At 38.8% G+C, this 17,841-nt stretch overlaps 1 protein-coding gene across 1 annotated transcript in view; it reads right to left on the bottom strand.

The window, feature by feature from the left end:
* Positions 1 to 15,919, bottom strand: part of LOC138871203 (uncharacterized) — a 69,580-nt gene extending 53,661 nt beyond the window's left edge. Inside the window, exon 1 of the mRNA XM_070149071.1 lies at positions 15,567 to 15,919. Coding sequence (XP_070005172.1) covers positions 15,567 to 15,919 — 353 coding nt within the window. The remainder of the gene's footprint in view (positions 1 to 15,566) is intronic.
* Between the last annotated feature and the right edge of the window lie 1,922 nt (positions 15,920 to 17,841).

Below are 17,841 nucleotides of genomic sequence, written 5' to 3'. Positions count from 1 at the left end.
ACATCCCGACAAATAAAAATAGCATAAACAAACACAGGGAAAGCATTTAATAGGGGATCGAGCATAAATTCTTAAAACGTCCGGCCGGGTCGTTACATCGTCACAACCCTAGTTTGCCCTTTGTGAACTATCGTGACGGCACCTGGTCTCTACGACTAGGTAAACCTAACAAATGTGGAAAAGAAACAATTTGCGGAAAGAAAATAATATAAACCAAAATAACACAATGAAATAGTGTTTAAGATGTCGCCTGGTATATAACAATACAAAAATCTCAACCTAACACTCCCAAAATATGGAACCCCATGAATCACAAGCTAAGAGATTACATAAAAAGCTCTAACTCCAGAAATGTCTACCAACAAGGAAAATATAGAAGGGCTATACTAGTACTAAGAATTGAAAGGGACTCTTCGGTCTGCGGACTCGGCAGATATACCTTGAAGTCTCTACAACAGCGCCTCGCCTCAAGTGTGATAAGACTGAGTCGAAGTACCTGGATCTGGAAATGAAAAACATGCACAGAAAGGGCATGAGTACACCACAGCGATACTCAGTAAGTGCCAAGCCTAACACCGGTCAGGTAGTGACGAGGAAGATTAGGGCCCTACTGAGATTAAATGAAATATAAGGTATGACAGAATAGAATAAGGCAATAAAATTAAGTGCAACAGTAAGAAATAACATAGAATAGAAAGAACAACAACATCTGTAACAGAGACAAAATAATCACGGAAAGGAGTACAACTCAATAAAGAGATAACATCCGGGGATCTCTCAGTATCCCGAGGATATCTTGGTATCCTCAATATGTGTGCCGATGATCTCTTAGTATCCTCTATGTGTATGCGTGGGATCTCTCAGTATCCCAAGGATCTCTTAGTATCCTCAATATGTGCTGGGGATCTCAGGGTATCCTGCACTATAGTCCAATTTGATATATATGTGCAGGTGATCTCCCGGGATACTGTCCCGTAGTGCCAAAGTAAACACGCAGCAACAACACAAAGAATACTCAATTAAGTTCAATTTCACTCCAAGATAAAATAGGTATTTCTAACCTAGCATACTTTACATAGTTCAAATAAGGCACTTTGAGCAAATAAAGCAATTAGACATGATTCCCTAAGCTAACAACAGGCTTAGGTACAAGTAGAATAAACAGGAAGGGGAAACAAAATTAAAGTTACTTAATGAAAATAGGATTTTCAATAATTAGCACAAGTACGCACTCATCACCTCGCGGACAAGTCATTTCAAATATCAACAATACCAAATCCTAAGGGGAGTTTCCCCCACACAAGGTTAGGCAAACCACTTACCTTGAACCAGCTCAAAATCAACCCGAAACTACATTGTTGCCACGAGTACTCGATTCCAAATGGCCCAAATCTATTCAATTAAATTGCATAATATAAATAACACTTCAAGTAACTGATTCTACAAATAAATTTTAAGCTAATACGCGAAATTAGGTAAAATAACCAAAATGCCCCTCGGGCTCACGTCTCGAAATTAGGTAAAATTTACATTTTCAGAATCCTCATACTATCACAAGTCCATAGATATAGAAATTACTCCAATCCGACATCAAAATCGTGATCCAAACTCAAATATTAGGTCTAGGAACTTTTTCAACTTTTCTCCAATTTTTCCACCCCAAATTCGAATTTAAAGGATGCATTTAAGCATAGATTTGTGGAAATTAATTAAAACCGAGTAAGAATTACTTACCCAAAATACTCAGGTGAAAATCTCTATCAAAATCGCCAATCCCGAGCTCCCAAATCAATTTCCATGTTTTGAAACTAAACCCTCGATTCTGCCCCTTTTCTTCCCAGTGAAACCGCATCTGCAGCTCTGGGACCGCACCTACGGTCCTGTTTCTGCAAAGACCAGGTCACATCTGCGACATTTCATTAAACATGGATTTTTCCGCACCTGCGACTGCCTTTCCATAGATACGATGCCGCTTCTGCGGTGCCTTGACCGCATCTGCGATTGAACCCCATTTCGCCTCAAACCGCATTTGCGGTGCTTCAACCGCGTCTGCGGGCTCACTCCTGCGGTCCCCAAGCCACAGGTGCGATTATTACAACAGACTCAGTAGCTTCAGCTGCAAACTCTCAAATCCAAACTTTCCGTTAACCATCTGAAATCATCCCAAGGCCCCCGGGACCTCGACCAAAAGTTTGAACAAGTCATATACCACTATCCAAACTTATACAAATCCTTAAAGCACCTAAAACAACATCGAAACATCGAATTGACCATGGATTCAAGCCTAAGAGCTCCAAAAACTCTCAATTCACGCTTTCGATCAAAAAGTCTATCAAACCTCGTCCGAATGACCTACTATTTTGAAAACACATCACATTTAACACTACGGAGCTACTTCAACCCTTAGATCAAAATCTCACTATCAAACTAGAAACTTCCAAAATTTAACATTCGGAATTTGAAGCCTAAATTAGCTACGGACCTCCAAAACACAAAACATGCCCCTAAGACCGAAATCATCCAACGGAGCTAACGAAACTAACAAAATTCTATTCCGAGGCCGTCTTCATACTGTTCCAACTACGGTCCCATTTCTAAAACTTAAGCTCACATTTAGGGACTAAGTGTCCCAAAACACTCCGAAACTCAAAACCAAACATCTCGACAAATCAAAATAGCATAAACAAACGCGGGGAAAGCAGTTAATAGGGGATCCTGGCATAAATTCTTTAAACAATCAGCTGGGTCGTTATAAAGGGTGGACAAGTGGAATCAGGTTGCATGCCACAACAGGAGAAATAAGGGTGACATGTTGAGGAGTAATAAGGGTGGATTGGTGAGATCGGGTTGCACGCCGCAACAGGGAGTAATAAGGGTAAATATTTATGTCATTATTGATTATATGGTGGGATCGAGATGCGCGCCGCATCAATTGTTGTTTATGTATTTATTTCTGCTAATGCTCATTATTATGGTGTTGAAATTCCCTTAAGGATTCATTATAGCTGAGTATTGGTAGAAGACTGGGTCTCGTATTTATTTAATACCAGATACTATTATGTTTTATTCTGTATTTCCTTTCTGTTTTAGTATCATCTGTTGTAGGTTATATATGTTGTTATGCCCTACCATAGCCTCGTCACTACCTCATCGAGGTTAGGCTCAGCACTTACCAGTGCATGGGGTTGGTTGCACAGATACTGCACTCTACACTTCCTGTGCAGATTTTGGAGTTAGTGGCTGATTGAGAGGTTGGTTGTTGTTATTGCATTCAGGAGACCCAAGGTAGTCTTGCAGGCGTCCGCAAGCCCTGTCGTCCCCTCCTATCTTTACTTCAATTCTGTTTTATTTACTTTCAAGACAGATGTATTCTTTTCTTTTAGACCAATATTTGTAGTAATCTGTAGAAAGTTTGTGAGTTGTGACACCAGTTTCTAGGTGATATCTATTTCGGCTTTCATTGTTAGAGTATGAGAAATCAGTTAAATTATGTGCTTCCGCTTTTATTTCCACTGATTTAGCTTTATTAGACTTTAATTATAAAAGGATAAAGGAAAGAGGTGTAATATTCCGTAACGTTGGCTTGCCTAACGAGTACAATGTTAGGCGCCATAACGGTCCAAAAGGTGGGAAAAACGGGCCGTGACATGTTGGTATCAGAGCTCTAGTTGCCTAGGTCTCACAATTCACAAACAATCTTAGTAGGGTCTGAGGGATCAGCATGGAGATGTTTGTGTTTATCCCTTAGAGGCTACAGAGTTAGGAATAATTTCCCTTCTATTCACCTCTGTCGTGTGGTTTGATCTCTCTATGCTAATTGAACTCTCAACTCTGTTCTTTCGTAGATGGAGAGAACACGTATCGCTTCATCAGCGGATCAGCAGCCCGAGCCCTCAGTGGCAGCTCCTACGAGGGGCAGAGGACGAGACCGAGGCCGTGCTAGAGGCCAAGGTAGGGGCAGGGCACAACCTAGAGCTCGAGTAGCAGCACCAGCGGTGGAGCCTCAGGTAGAGTTTGATGATGAGGTTCCAGCCTAGACTATTCCAACGGGCCCAGATCAGGTTCCAGAGGGGTTCATAGCTACCCCGATACTTCAGGATGCCTTTGTCCGTCTAGTGGGCCTTATGGAGAGTGTTACTCAGGCAGGCATACTTCCTATAGCACCAACCATCTCTCGGGTTGGGGGAGGAGCACAGACTCCCGCTACTCACACTCTGGAGAAGATGGCTCCTTAGTTTCAGACTCCAGCAGCTCATCTAGTTGGGATAGTTCCGCCGGGTATTGTAGCGCAGACCGATGATGGATCAGCTATGTCTTCGGAGGCTTTGTGGAGGTTGGACAAGTTCACTAAGGTTTTCACTACTACCTATAGCGGTACATCTTCAGAGGATCCCTAGGACTATTTGGACAGTTGCCATGAGGTTCTATGGAATATGGGGATAGTGGAGACCAATGGGGTCGACTTTGTTGCTTTTCGTCTGTTAGGTTTTGTCGTGCCCTTTTTTTCTCGCGAAATCGGGTTTTAACATTTTTGGGACAACTCCTTTCTGTGAGGGTAGGGAATTGAATTTGAAAGAGTCCCCACGTAACATATTTAAGGTACGTTAGGGCACCTAGAGCAATTAACTCAAATAGCCGGTCTACATCACCAGAGATCGGGTAAGGGCTCGAGATTACCTTGAGGGGAAGGTGTTAGGAACCCCTCGAGGTCTACAACGGTGGGTCCTGAACGAACTTAAATTAAGCGAATTAGTCTTAAAGGGGAGGATAACAATTTGGACAAATATAGTATTCAATTTATTTCAAACTTGAGTATAGGGTGTGGTCCTAAGTTTTTTAGCCTATAGGATCATTCCATGCAATGCTTTGCAACTCCCTTAGGTCGGGGTTTTACTCATAGCATTAGTGCACGGGCTATTATCACATTTACTACCCAATTACTATCTTTAAGTTATTACTTAAGTGCACTAATTGATTCTAAACAGCACCCTACACATGCACTACCCGTCCCTTACCTATTGTCCTAGAGGTATTAGGACCTCTATTTGGGATGGTTCTAGACCAACCTATGTTACTTAAAAATGTGAAATCTAGGTGACACACAAAAAGCAAATAGGACTTTATGATATATAGCATGTGTAGGCTCATATTAACCTCCACACATAAGCAACAAGGCACACAATTGAACCGGCAAACTCATTAATTTAGAAATCCTATAGGCATGATATCTATGCGAGAAAACAGGGTATAAAGGCAGTTTTATCAAGGCTAGCATCAAGACCTATTTGTTTGCCTACTGATTTTATCCAGCATGGATCTGGGCTTTCAGGCAGTAGTATGTCATAGTTTTAAATCCAGAATAATTAGTGAGTCCTGCGTATATGTTGCCTAAGTAATTTACAAGAGCACTTGAATTCATAATAGACTAACAGGGTCCTATAGGCATGATTTCTACGTGTAAAACTGATTTGCCTACTGAATTGATTTAAACCCCTATAGGAACGATTTCTAATTACTGATTTGATTTAAATTACTATAGGCAGGATTTCTAAGTTTCAGAACTGATTTCACCCTATAGGCATAATATCTATTAGTTTTAAATCCTATAAGCATGATTTCTAGCTTTGAAACCGATTTTTTATTCCTATAGGCATGATATCTATTAGTCATGTTTAGACAAAAATTAACAGATTGCCAGTAAATATAATTGACTCAAACAAACTAGGTCTTATAGGCATGGTCAATAATGCACATTAAGTTGAAAATATGTGTAGATCCTATGAACATGATTTCTAACGTAGAATCAAACGTGAAGTCCTATAAGCATGGTTTCTGTCATGCTAATGATCATGAAAAATCCTATAGGAATGATCTCTAAACATAGTACAGTATCCACATAATTCAATCAGTCTAATTAAGTCATAAAGGCAGGATTTCTACCCAATTTCAATAAAAGATATAAGAATAGACCCCCCGTCTTTTACTAATTAACCCAAATCTATTATTACAGAGATTATTACATCCCAGAATGAATGAATTACATAATAGTAATGATTACACTATAGGGAGCCTTTATAGGCCCAATCTAAACCTGGGAACCATGCCTTCAAGCACGATAGCTCTGAAGCATGGCAGTGATCCATTCACAGCATATCAAAACCAGGCGTCCAGTGTGTCAAAGTTCCCAAAGAGCCTCAGGGACTCCGGGAAATGCTCACACCAAAACAACACATTCAACAAAGAGTTCATAAAAGATTGGAAAACCAGCCCCAATGTGTTAGAGTTCAAAGGAGTCTCAAGGACCCTAGGCAGTGCTCATACTGGGGGTGGTAAGAACCTAAATGACTAAGAGTGGGAGTTTGGAAAACCAGTGCATAACGTGTAAGAGGCATGTTTTGAAATAGTTCAATTTTTAGAAGAGAGAAAGTTCAGAATACAGAGTTGCAGGCAGAACTACTCCAAGAAACAATCAAGGTTTAGGTTCAGCATACAGTTCAAACATGGTGAAGTAAGATAAGTGCTTATGCTAGTATTTGAAACAGTCATGGCGTAGTCACAAAAGCAATTAGGTAGAAGCATATGAACTGAACAGACAGGACATATGAATTAAGCACATAGATACCCGATTACATGCTCATAATTCAGAACATGTATAAAGCTGACAAACAAATCAAACCTTTAAACTAACTTATGAGAAGATTCCTATTATTCTAAATACCTTAATCTTAAGTTAACAATATTATCAAATTACAAGATAGAGGACAAAATCATGCTAGAAATTAAAACAGGTTAATCAAACAAAGCATAGAGAAGGAAATTGCAAAGGTTAGGGCATATCAGTTGAGAAGAAAGGAAGTAAAGATGCAGTAACAGTTAAGTTCCAAAGTAATTTGGCCTTGGATTTTACCCGGCCAAAGTCTTAGTGCAGAAATTATAACAGGAGGAAGAGAGAGAGTTTAAGTTTTGGTAGTGAGAATTGGATAGTTCGAGAGTTGTCCTAAAGGGGAAAGGGGAAGGGTTTAAATAATGCACAATGAGGTAGACAAATAAGGTAATGAATCAGTCCTACACAAATAAGGCATGAGAATAACTTCAAAATCAATTAGAGTCGGCTTCAATCAATTAACAGGACATGATAACATAAAATCAGGTTAGTACCACTTAATTTAGGGAAAGCATTATATGGAATCAATCAGTAGTCAAGTACTAGATCAAAATAAGGTGAAGAAATAATTCCAGGATCAATTTGAAGTCTAGTTTAGGGACAAATAGTATAGAGTTCAGTCAATTAACGAGTAATCAGGCAAGTACTACTCAGAATAAGGTAAGTGTCATATAGAATCAATTATCAATCAGCAAACAAGGTGAAGAAATAAAGGAACAAGGTAGGGTAAACAGAATAAGGAAAGTATCAGTACTATACGAGAAAGGAAATAGTAAAAGTCTCAAAACCCTAGTTTTAGGTAAACCACAAAATCGACAGAGAAATAAGGGCAGAATAATCATATATTGTGTACAATGAACATAGACAAAAGATTTATTTAAAAAGCAATAAAGAATCGGATTAGAGAAAGATCTGAAACCCTAATTTTAAGGTAAGTAAATTAGTCAAAAATAACTAGAGGAATAACATAGATACACAAAAACATTAAAGAGAAAATACTTAGAATTAAGGAACCCTAACAGATCTGAAAAGATCTTGGCCTTAATTCTGGGCGAGTAGAATCACAATAGCATGCACATAGACAGATATATAGACCGTTAAAGAAGATATTCATCCATAAATGTAACCAGAACAGATCTTAAATATCTGAGCCCTAGTTTTAGGGAAAATAAATTAGACAAAACTTTCAATGAAAAAACTCGCAAAGAAAATAAACATGCGGTGAGATTTTATCAAAAATAAGAACAAAATTTAAATAGGTCTTAAAAGATTTGTACCCTAATTTTAAGGGAAAACATAAAATCAAAAGAATCTTTTACAAATTAAAAGATTTGTACCCTAATTTTATTTTAAATTACTAAAATAATTTATAAAAATAATTAATAAATAATAAAAATATTATTTGTGCATAAAAATAATTTAAAATAATCACTTAAAATTATAAAAGTATAAAAAGTCAGTTTCTGTATAGATAATTTAATTATGCATATATATAGGCTATTATTGTAAAATGTGAAATTCTAGCCTCAAAAATGTAAATGTAATTGTAAAAAAATGCAATAAAAATATTTAAGCACTATATGAGCATAAATGATAAATTTAGATGGTTAAATCATCATAAAAATAATATGAGGGATAATTATTAGATATTTGTATAATAAAAATGCAGAAATAAATTGATTTAAAGCCTTAAAAATTATAGAAATACTTGTGAATGTTTGTAAATACATGTGCACTATTTTGAAAAATATATATGCATATTTAAAAATATATGAGAGAAAAATTGGGTATCAACAGCTGCCCTTCTTTACCCGGTAGGATGAAAGAGTTATCGGATAATGAAATAATGACCGATTTTGATCGAATGGGGTGTTTTGAAAAATATAGAACACCCTGGTCCCTAGGCTGCCTACATATCCCTAGTTTTATAGGGATCAGAACGTGTGTAGTTTTGGACCCAACGGTGAACAAAACCGATGGAATTGTTATAGGAATGGTCGTATGTTTTGGAATGAGTTCCTTTTGGGAAGGATAGTATTGGATGGGTGTATGCGGAGTTATGGATATGAATTTGAAGCGTAACAGATGTATCACAGGGCAGGTATCTGAACGGTTTAGAGTAAAGGCGAGCAATTGATGAGAATCGGTTGCGTTTGATAACAGCAAGACATAAATATATGAGTGGAAACCGGAGCGAAGGTTTCTCCTATTTGAAGAACAGTTACCTCCTGAATTTCCTGCAAAACTTAAAGCATGATGCATGTAAGTTTATAGATTACTGTGGGAATTTAAACATGATGCAAGCTCCCTTTGGACCATGAAGGTTGTCTTTGGACAGTGAGGATGACGTCCTTAGACATGTTATCTTGGGCCATGAAGGGATTTGCATGCCATGAAAAGATGTTCTCGGGCCATAAAAATTGTTCCTCTGAACCATGACGCCTTAGAATAATGATGTGCATTATTGAGAGATCCTCAGGCCATGACATGGTGTCTTCAGGCTATGAGGATAATGCCTTCAGATTATGATGCCTTTGGACAAGTTGGCTATATATCAGCCTATGAAGTGTGGAGACATGATACCAGAGGTGATAATAAGATAAAGTTTTGTCTTGTTTAGGGGAAGAGCTTAACCCTGAGAGAAGAATATAATGCAAAGTTTTAGAATAGGGAAATACTTATGCAGAGGGAGACAATGCTTAGTCTCATGAGAAGGCAGTTCTTAGCCATATGCAAATAGGGAGACAGGGCTTAGCCTCATGCAAAAAGGGAGACAATGCTTAGTCTCATGCATGAAAAGGGAGGAAGGGCTTAGCCTCATGCAAGATTTGAGACAGAGCTTTGTATCATGTATAGAGAAGGCAATGCTTAGCCTTATGTAAATTTAGAGGCAGGGCTTAGCCTCATGTAAGATTTGAGACAGTGCTTAGTCTCATGCAGAGAGAAGGCAATGCTTAGCCTTATGCAAATATGGAGGCAGGGCTTAGCCTTATGCAGGATTTGAGACAGGGCTTAGTTTCATGCAGAGAGAAGGTAATGCTTAGCCTTATGCAAATATGGAGGCAGAGCTTAGCCTTATGAAAGATTTGATACAGGGCTTAGTCTCATGCAGAGAGAAGGTAATGCTTAGCCTTATGCAATGGACAAATAGCAAATAGGAGCAGAATATTTCCTAATTGGAGATATATTTGCGCTTGGCGGTTCGATTGTTATGAAGGTGATGATTTAAGGTGCACATATGTATGGTTATTCCTTATCCCTGCATGCAAAGAAAATTGTGAGTTTTGCGGGGAGATTGGTTCATGCCCTTGTCTGGTTGTTTTGGTTTGCTTTGCTCTGGAGGCCCTGTTCGAGTTACCCTGGGTAACACCTGGCAGTCACAGAAATAAAGTTTTCGGAAATGTGCATTTATTGACGGAATAGAATTATTTTATAAAACATAGTGGTATATAATATAAAGTAAACTAGATGAATTAATGACTGTGACACTTTTAGAGACATTGTGACTTCCTGGCATTAGAATTTTGAGGGTCCTCCTCAAAATTCTGCCCCAATTGCTTAACCGATTTCTGACTGTCCTGCATATGGTGGCATCAGCTAGACTTGTTCCGGAATTTTGAGGGTCCTCCTATGTGTTGGACTATTGTTAAACCTTTTTATAGAAAATTATTCATTTAAGTGACGAAGACATGATTTAGAGTTAATACAAATAGAGTCCTAAATCAGGATTTCTAATGCACAAAGAGAGATGGTCATTTTTATTAAGCATGATTACAGCAGTAGTTTAATGACATGATTTCTAAGTGATAACAACTTATGCAAAATCAGAGAAAGAAGTGATGGACTTATAACATGTTTTCTAATATGAAAAATATAAACGTGAGAATCCTAAGGCAGGATTTCTAATGTAAAAAAACACAAACCTAAAGCATGATTCCAATTCGCAGATAAGCATAACATAGTCCTAAAGTATGATTTCTATCATAATATAAACCTAAAACAGGATTTTTACCCGATTTCCCCACAAAAATCATATAGGAACCCTCCCATTTTTATTAATTACACCAATATATGTTTCCAAATAATATTATTATAGACCAGGATCAAATGAATTACATAATGAATTACAAATAATGTTTACAAACAAACTATACTATAGGGAACCTAAATCAGGCTCAAAGTAAACTTGGGAATGCCAGGCCTTCAATAGAGTCTTAGAAGCCAAAGATCTCACATCCAATAATGTGTGTCTTGGTGTGTTAGAGTTCCGTAAGGACCTCATGGATCCCGGGCAGTGCTCACACCAAGACCTTTCTCAAATGGAATTTGTTATGTGCTGTGTAGAAGGGCCAACCCTGGTGTGCTAGAGTTCAGAGGAATCTCAAGGATCCCTAAGCAGTACACACACTAGAGGGGTCTGATTAAGGGAAGAATCATGTAAAGGAATCAGTAAATATACAGGTAATCAAATAATGCAAGAATGAATTAAGGTCGTAAACAAGGAAAGAGGCAAGACTTAGACATATAAATCTCTAACAGGGAAAATCAATCAGCCAAATTTCAAAGTAACAATGATTTCTGGAAAGATTATATCAACTCCCATCAATAGAAAATAAACTAAGTAAAGACTTCACGGATTTGAACCCTAATAGGGCTCAATTAGAGTAAAATTACTGAATACTGGATTTGACAAAGGAAAATCGTGTAAGTCAAAAAATAGAGGATGAGTTAATACGATTGATAACACTGAAAGACTGGAAATCAAAGCTAAAATTAGAAGATTAGAGTTTCACATAAAATCGACTAGGGTTTAAGCACTCATGCAAAAAATCAGTCGAGATGAAGAAGAAATGATTCATTAAACGTTAATAACTTAGAAAAATCTTTGAAAAAATAGTTTTGGATGAACCCTAGTTTGAGAAGAGTGATTAAAAAGCGAGATAATCAAGTAGAGTAAGGGGTTTTTGGAGAAAAACATTTGATAAAACCCAAATCATCTCAGATCTATGAAGATCTGGGAAGAGTCAACCACGATGAACTAGGGTTTTCAGAAAAAGTTGCAGAGATGAGAGAATAGGTCAAGAACCAATAGATTCGTAGCAAAAAAAAAGAGAAGATCTTACTCACAATCGAACAATGGCCTGAGACTGGCTAATAATCAAAATTTCAACCAGAACCAGCTAGGTTCTTTGTGATCTTCTCGAGGATCTAAGGAATAAAAGAGCCATGGCGTGTAGAAGGCCAAGGCTAGTCGGAGAAGACAAGGAAACATCATCAGACTGAAATATACGTCGGTGACGGTGCTTGAGAGCTAGGGTTTAGTTGAGAGAGTTTTGAGAGAAGAGGGAGATGAGGATGGCGTGTGAGGGATAGAATGAGAGGGTTTGGGAGGGGGTCATTTATGTTAATTATGGTAAGATGAGTTGTGGACCGTTAATAAAAAATGATCAATGGTCAGGATTGGATGGGGGTATTGGGTCGGGTAGATGTGTTTGGGCCTAAGAGGATTTGGGCTGGTTTGAGAGGTTAAGTCTGAAAAAGTTAGGAATCAAATAGGCTATATGTTAAATACCCCAAAAATATTTTATAATAATAATTAACAGATTATAAAAATAATTTTTATGCATAAAATATTTTAAAATAATTACTCAATATTTTAAAAATATAATGAACCATTTTACGGCAAAATAACACAATAATGTATGCATGAGCTATAATTGCAAAGTTATTGCAAGTGTAACCAAAAAGCATAAATTTGGCCATTTGTAAAATAATTGAATTTAATATGACTATAAATGACAATATTAAATCATGAAATGCTATAAAATCTTTTCTGATGCAATTTTATAATTATTTATATAAACAAACTATTAGGATAAATTAATTTAAAAAATATAGAAATTATGGAAAAATATCAATTGATGCTAATGCATAGTTGTTAAGGTATATATGCACTTAAGAAGTATTATAGGGAAAAATTGGGTATCAACAGTTGCCCCTCTTAACCCGGGAAGGATGAAAGAGTTTTCGGGTAAAGAAATAATGGCCAATTTTGACCGAAGATGCGTTTTTGGAAAAATATAGGCCGAACTCTGGTCTTTGAGCTGCCCACATATCCTTGGTTTTACAGGAATCAGGTCATGTATAGTTCTGGATCAACCGGTGAATGAAGCCGATGGAGTTGTTATAGGAATGCTAGCCAACTTCAGCAAAGGTTCTTTTGTGAAGGGTAATGTCGGACGGAGTTATGATTTTGGGTTTAGGGTGTATCAGAGGTATTATAGGGCAGATAGCTGAATATCATGAGGTAGGGTGGGTAACTGATGAGAATGAGTTATGAATGGCGAAGTGAAAATGGTATGAGCGAAATTCGGAATGAAGGTTGCTCCTATTTGAAAAACGGTTACCTCCGAGACCACCTGCAAACTAAAAATACGATACATGCAAGTACGTAGGTTACTGCAAAAATTTAAACATGATGCAGATTCCCTTCGGACCATGAAAGATTGCCTTTGGACAGTGCGGATGACGTCCTTAGACTATAATGTCTTGGGACATAAATTGTGAGATAGGAGATTTGCAGGCCATGAAATGATGTTCTCGGACCATGAAAATGGTTCCTCTGAACCATAATGCCTTTGAATAATGATATGTAAATTTAAGAGATCCTCAGGCCATGGCACGGTGTCTTCCGGCTATGAGGATGATGCCTTTAGACAATGATGCCTTTATACAAGTTGGCGATATTTCAGCCCATGAGATGTAATAATATGATGCTAAAATCAACAAGACAAGGCTTAGTCTTGTGAGGTTGAGGGCAGAGCTTAGCTCGAAAGAGGAGCAATTAGATAATGCCGGAATAGAGCAATGTTTATGCAAGGAGGGACAAGGCGTAGTCCTATGAGAAGGCATTGCTTAGCCTTATGCCAATATGGAGACAGGGCTTAGCCTCATGCAGATGGAGACAGGGCTTAGTCTCATGCAAAGTAAAGGCAGTGCTTAGCCTTATGCAAAGTGGAGGCAGGGCTTAGCCTCATGTAGATGGAGATAGAGCTTAGTCTCATTCAAGATGCGGGACAGGGCTTAGTACCATGCAGATGGAAGGCAAAGCTTAGCCTTATGCAAAATGGAGGTAGGGCTTAGCCTCATGCAAAGATTTGGGACAGGGCTTAGTCCCATGCAAATGGAAGGCAGTGCTTAGCCTTATGCAACGATTCGGGACAAGGCTTAGTCCCATACAAATGGAAGGCAGTGCTTATCCTTATGCAAAATGGAGGCAGAGCTTAGCCTCATGCAATATTCGGGACAGGGCTTAGTCCCATGCAAATGGAAGGCAGATCTTAACCTTATGCAAAATGGAGGCAGGTCTTAGCCTCATGCTAATAGAGACAGAGCTTAGTCTGATGCAAGATGCGGGATAAGGCTTAGTCTCATGTGGATGGAAGGCAGAGCTTAGCCTTATACAGATATGGAGGCAGGTCTTAGCCTCATGCAAGATTGGAGACAAAGCTTAGTTTCATGTAGGATGCGGGATAGGGCTTAGTCCCATGCAAATAACATGTAGCAAGGTAGAATATTTCTTAGCTGGAGATATATTCGGTGTCTTGTGGCCGATTGATAGTGATTCTGCTGCATGTATATATTTGTGAATGCTATGGTTACGCTAGATGTGCCTGCGCTCAAAGAAAAATTGTAAGTTTTGTAAGGGGAGGTTGGTTCGTGCCTTCGTCTGCTGGCTTTGCTCCTCCAATTTGGAGGCCTTGTTTGAGTTTCCTCGAGTAACACCTGGCTGTTACAGAAATAGAGTTTTCGAAAATATGCAATTATTGATGAAAGTACAGTTATTTTAGAAAACATAGTGAAATATCAAGAAATTTTAGATGAACTAGTGACTATAACATATTTCAAAGACATTGCAACTTCTTGTGTTAGAATTTTGAGTGCTCTCCTCAAAATTCTGCCCCAGTTTAGTAAATAATCCATCGGCTGTTTGCGGGTGACGAAACTTGTTGAATCTTCTTTGGTATTTTGAGAATCCTTCTCAAAATTCTGCCCCAGTTTCTTAACCAATTTCTGACCATCTGGCATATGCTTACATTGGCTGAACTTGCTCCGAAATTTTGAGGTTCCTCTTTAACATTTTGCCCCAGTTTTTGGTTCTGGGTGAAAATAAATTTTTTATTATGATATGACCAAACCCACAGGGCTGCCTACGTATTCCCTCTTAAATGGGAATCAGGTCAAGCGTAGTTCAATTACATCAGATGAAGAAATGTAAACACTCTAAACATAGTATCTCTTGACTTCGTTTGAATTGATTGGTTTCGGCCAAACTTCTCCGTCCATTTCTGTAAGTATGAGTGCTCTTCCTATCAACACCCTGTGAACCATGTAGGGACCTTGACAATTGGGAGAGAATTTCCCTTTGGCTTCATCTTGATGTGGGATGATATTCTTCAGCACCAACTATCCTGGTGCAAACTGTCTTGGTTCGACCCTTTTGTTGAAAGCTCTAGACATTTTGTTCTGATAAAGCTGATCGTGACATAATGCATTCATTCTTTTTCCATCTATAAGGGCCAATTGCTCATAGCGGCTCTTTATCCATTCCTCGTCATTGAGTTCGACTTCTTGTATGATCCTTAAAGAAGGGATCTCTACCTCAGTTGCGATGACAACTTCGGTACCATAAACCAGTAAATAGGGAGTTGCCCTAGTTGATGTGCGAATTGTAGTGCGGTATCCCAACAAAGCAAAGGGTAGCTTCTCATGCCATTGTTTGTGGTTTTCTACCATTTTCCTTAGTATCTTCTTGATGTTTTTGTTGGCGGCTTCTACGGCTCCATTCATCTGAGGTCTATATGTTGTGGAGTTCTTGTGTTTGATTTTGAAAGTTTCACACATGGCTTTCATCAGATCACTATTGAAATTGGCAGCATTGTCGGTGATGATTGATTCTAGAACTCCAAACTGGCAAACAATACGATCCTTGAAAAAGTATGCTGCAACTTTCTTGGTTACAACTTTGTAGGATGCACCCTCTATCCATTTTGTGAAGTAGTCAATGGCCACTAGAATAAACCTATGCCCGTTTGAAGAAGTGGGCTTGATTGGACCGATGACATCCATTCCCCAGGCGGCGAATGGCCAAGGTGAGCTTGTCGCATTGAGCTTATTTGGCGGAACTTTTATCATGTCGGCATGTATTTGACATTGGTAGCATTTTCGGACATTCTGGATGCAATCTGTCTCCATGGTTATCCACAGATAATTGGCCCTAAGTATCTTCTTGGCCAAGACAACCATTCATATGCGGGGCGCATGTCCCAACATGTATCTCCTCAAGTAACTTAGAAACTTGTTTTATATTGACACACCTTAGCAATCCCAAATCAGGAGTTCTTCTATACAAGTTTCCTCCGCTATAGAAGAAGTGATTGGACAACCTCCGAAGTGTGTGTTCTGAGTATGGTTCGCATGCTCCGAATATTCTTTTTTTGCCAAATATTTTTTGATATCGTGTAACCAAGGCTTCTCGTCTATTTCTTCTTCAACATGGGCACACTATGCCAGCTGATTATGGATCCTCACCGAAATGGGATCGATGAAGTTCTTGTTTGGATGCTATATCATGGATGACAAAGTGGCCAGTGCATCGGCAAACCCGTTCTGAATTCTGGAAACATGCCGAAAATTATCTTCGTGAACCTCTTTCTCAATTCCTGTACATGGTGCAGATATGGGAATATCTTGAAATTCTTGGTGTCCCATTCTCCTTGTACCTCGTGCACAAGCAAATCTAAATCACTAATTTCCAGCAGCTCCTGAATATTCATGTTGAGCCCTAGAATGAAGGCTTCATACTTTGCCATGTCGTTAGTACAGGGAAATCTAGGTTTAGCAGACACCGGAAAATGTTGGCCAGGCTCCATTTCCCACTCATTTGAAATTTGCAGCTCCATCAAAGAACATCATCCAACCATCGTAAGCTTCAGTAATGTCCTCTCCTACGAATGACACTTCTTCATCAGGAAAATACGTTTTTATCGGTTCATATTCTCCTCCCACAGGATTTTCGGCAAGATGATCTGCCAATGCTTGTCCCTTGACTGCCTTTTGAGTTACATCGACAATATCGAACTCACTTAACAGTATTTGTCACTTGGCTAACTTCCCAATCGGCATGGGCTTCTAAAATATGTACTTTAGAGGGTCCATCCTGGATATAAGGTATGTGGTGTAGGCACAAGAGTAATGCCTCAATTTTTGAGCTGTCCAAGTCAAATCACAACAAGTGCATTCCAGCAGAGAGTATCGTGCTTCATAAGGTGTGAATTTCTTATTCAGGTAGTATATGGCTTGCTCCTTTCTTCCTGTCTCGTCATGTTGTCCCAAAACATATCCGAAAGCTACATCTAATACAGATAGATAGAGTAGCAAAGGCCTCGTAGGTTCTGGAGGGACTAGAACTGGTGGTGTGGACAGGTACTCCTTGATTTTGTCGAAAACTTTCTGAAAATCTTCGGTCCAACTTTTTTCGACATCTTTCCTCAACATCTTGAAGATGGGCTTAATGTCACTATGGATTGTGCTATGAAGTGACTGATATAGTTGAGACATCCTAGGAAGCTCATCACGTCCTTTTTACTTCTAGGTGGCAGTAACTCTTGAATAGCCTTAACTTTGGACGGGTCCAGCTTGATCCCTCGGTGGCTGACAATGAATCCCAATAACTTTCCTGCGGGAACCCCGAATGCACATTTTGCGGGGTTCAATTTTAAGTTGTATCTCCTTAAACTGTCAAAGAACTTTCTTAAGTCTGCTATGTGATCTGCGACCCTCTTGGATTTGATAATGACATCGTCCACATACACCTCTGTTTCTTTGTGTATCATATCACGAAAAATGGTCCTCATGGCTCTCATGTAAGTAGCCCCAACGTTCTTTAGACCAAATGACATCATCTTGTAGCAGTATACCCCCATGGTGTAATAAAAGTTGTTTTCTCTACGTCTTCTTCATCTACCCACATCTGGTGATAACTCGCGAAGCAATCTACAAAGTATTGGAGCTCATACTTGGCACAATTGTCGATCAGGATATGTATATTTGGTAGTGGGAAGTCGTCCTTGGGACTTGCTCTATTTAAGTCTCGATAGTCAACATACTCTGACTTT

This window comes from Nicotiana sylvestris, chromosome 6 (assembly GCF_000393655.2).
Source record: "Nicotiana sylvestris chromosome 6, ASM39365v2, whole genome shotgun sequence".
Classification (NCBI taxonomy): domain Eukaryota; kingdom Viridiplantae; phylum Streptophyta; class Magnoliopsida; order Solanales; family Solanaceae; genus Nicotiana; species Nicotiana sylvestris.
This window is presented reverse-complemented; position numbering and strand designations above follow the sequence as displayed.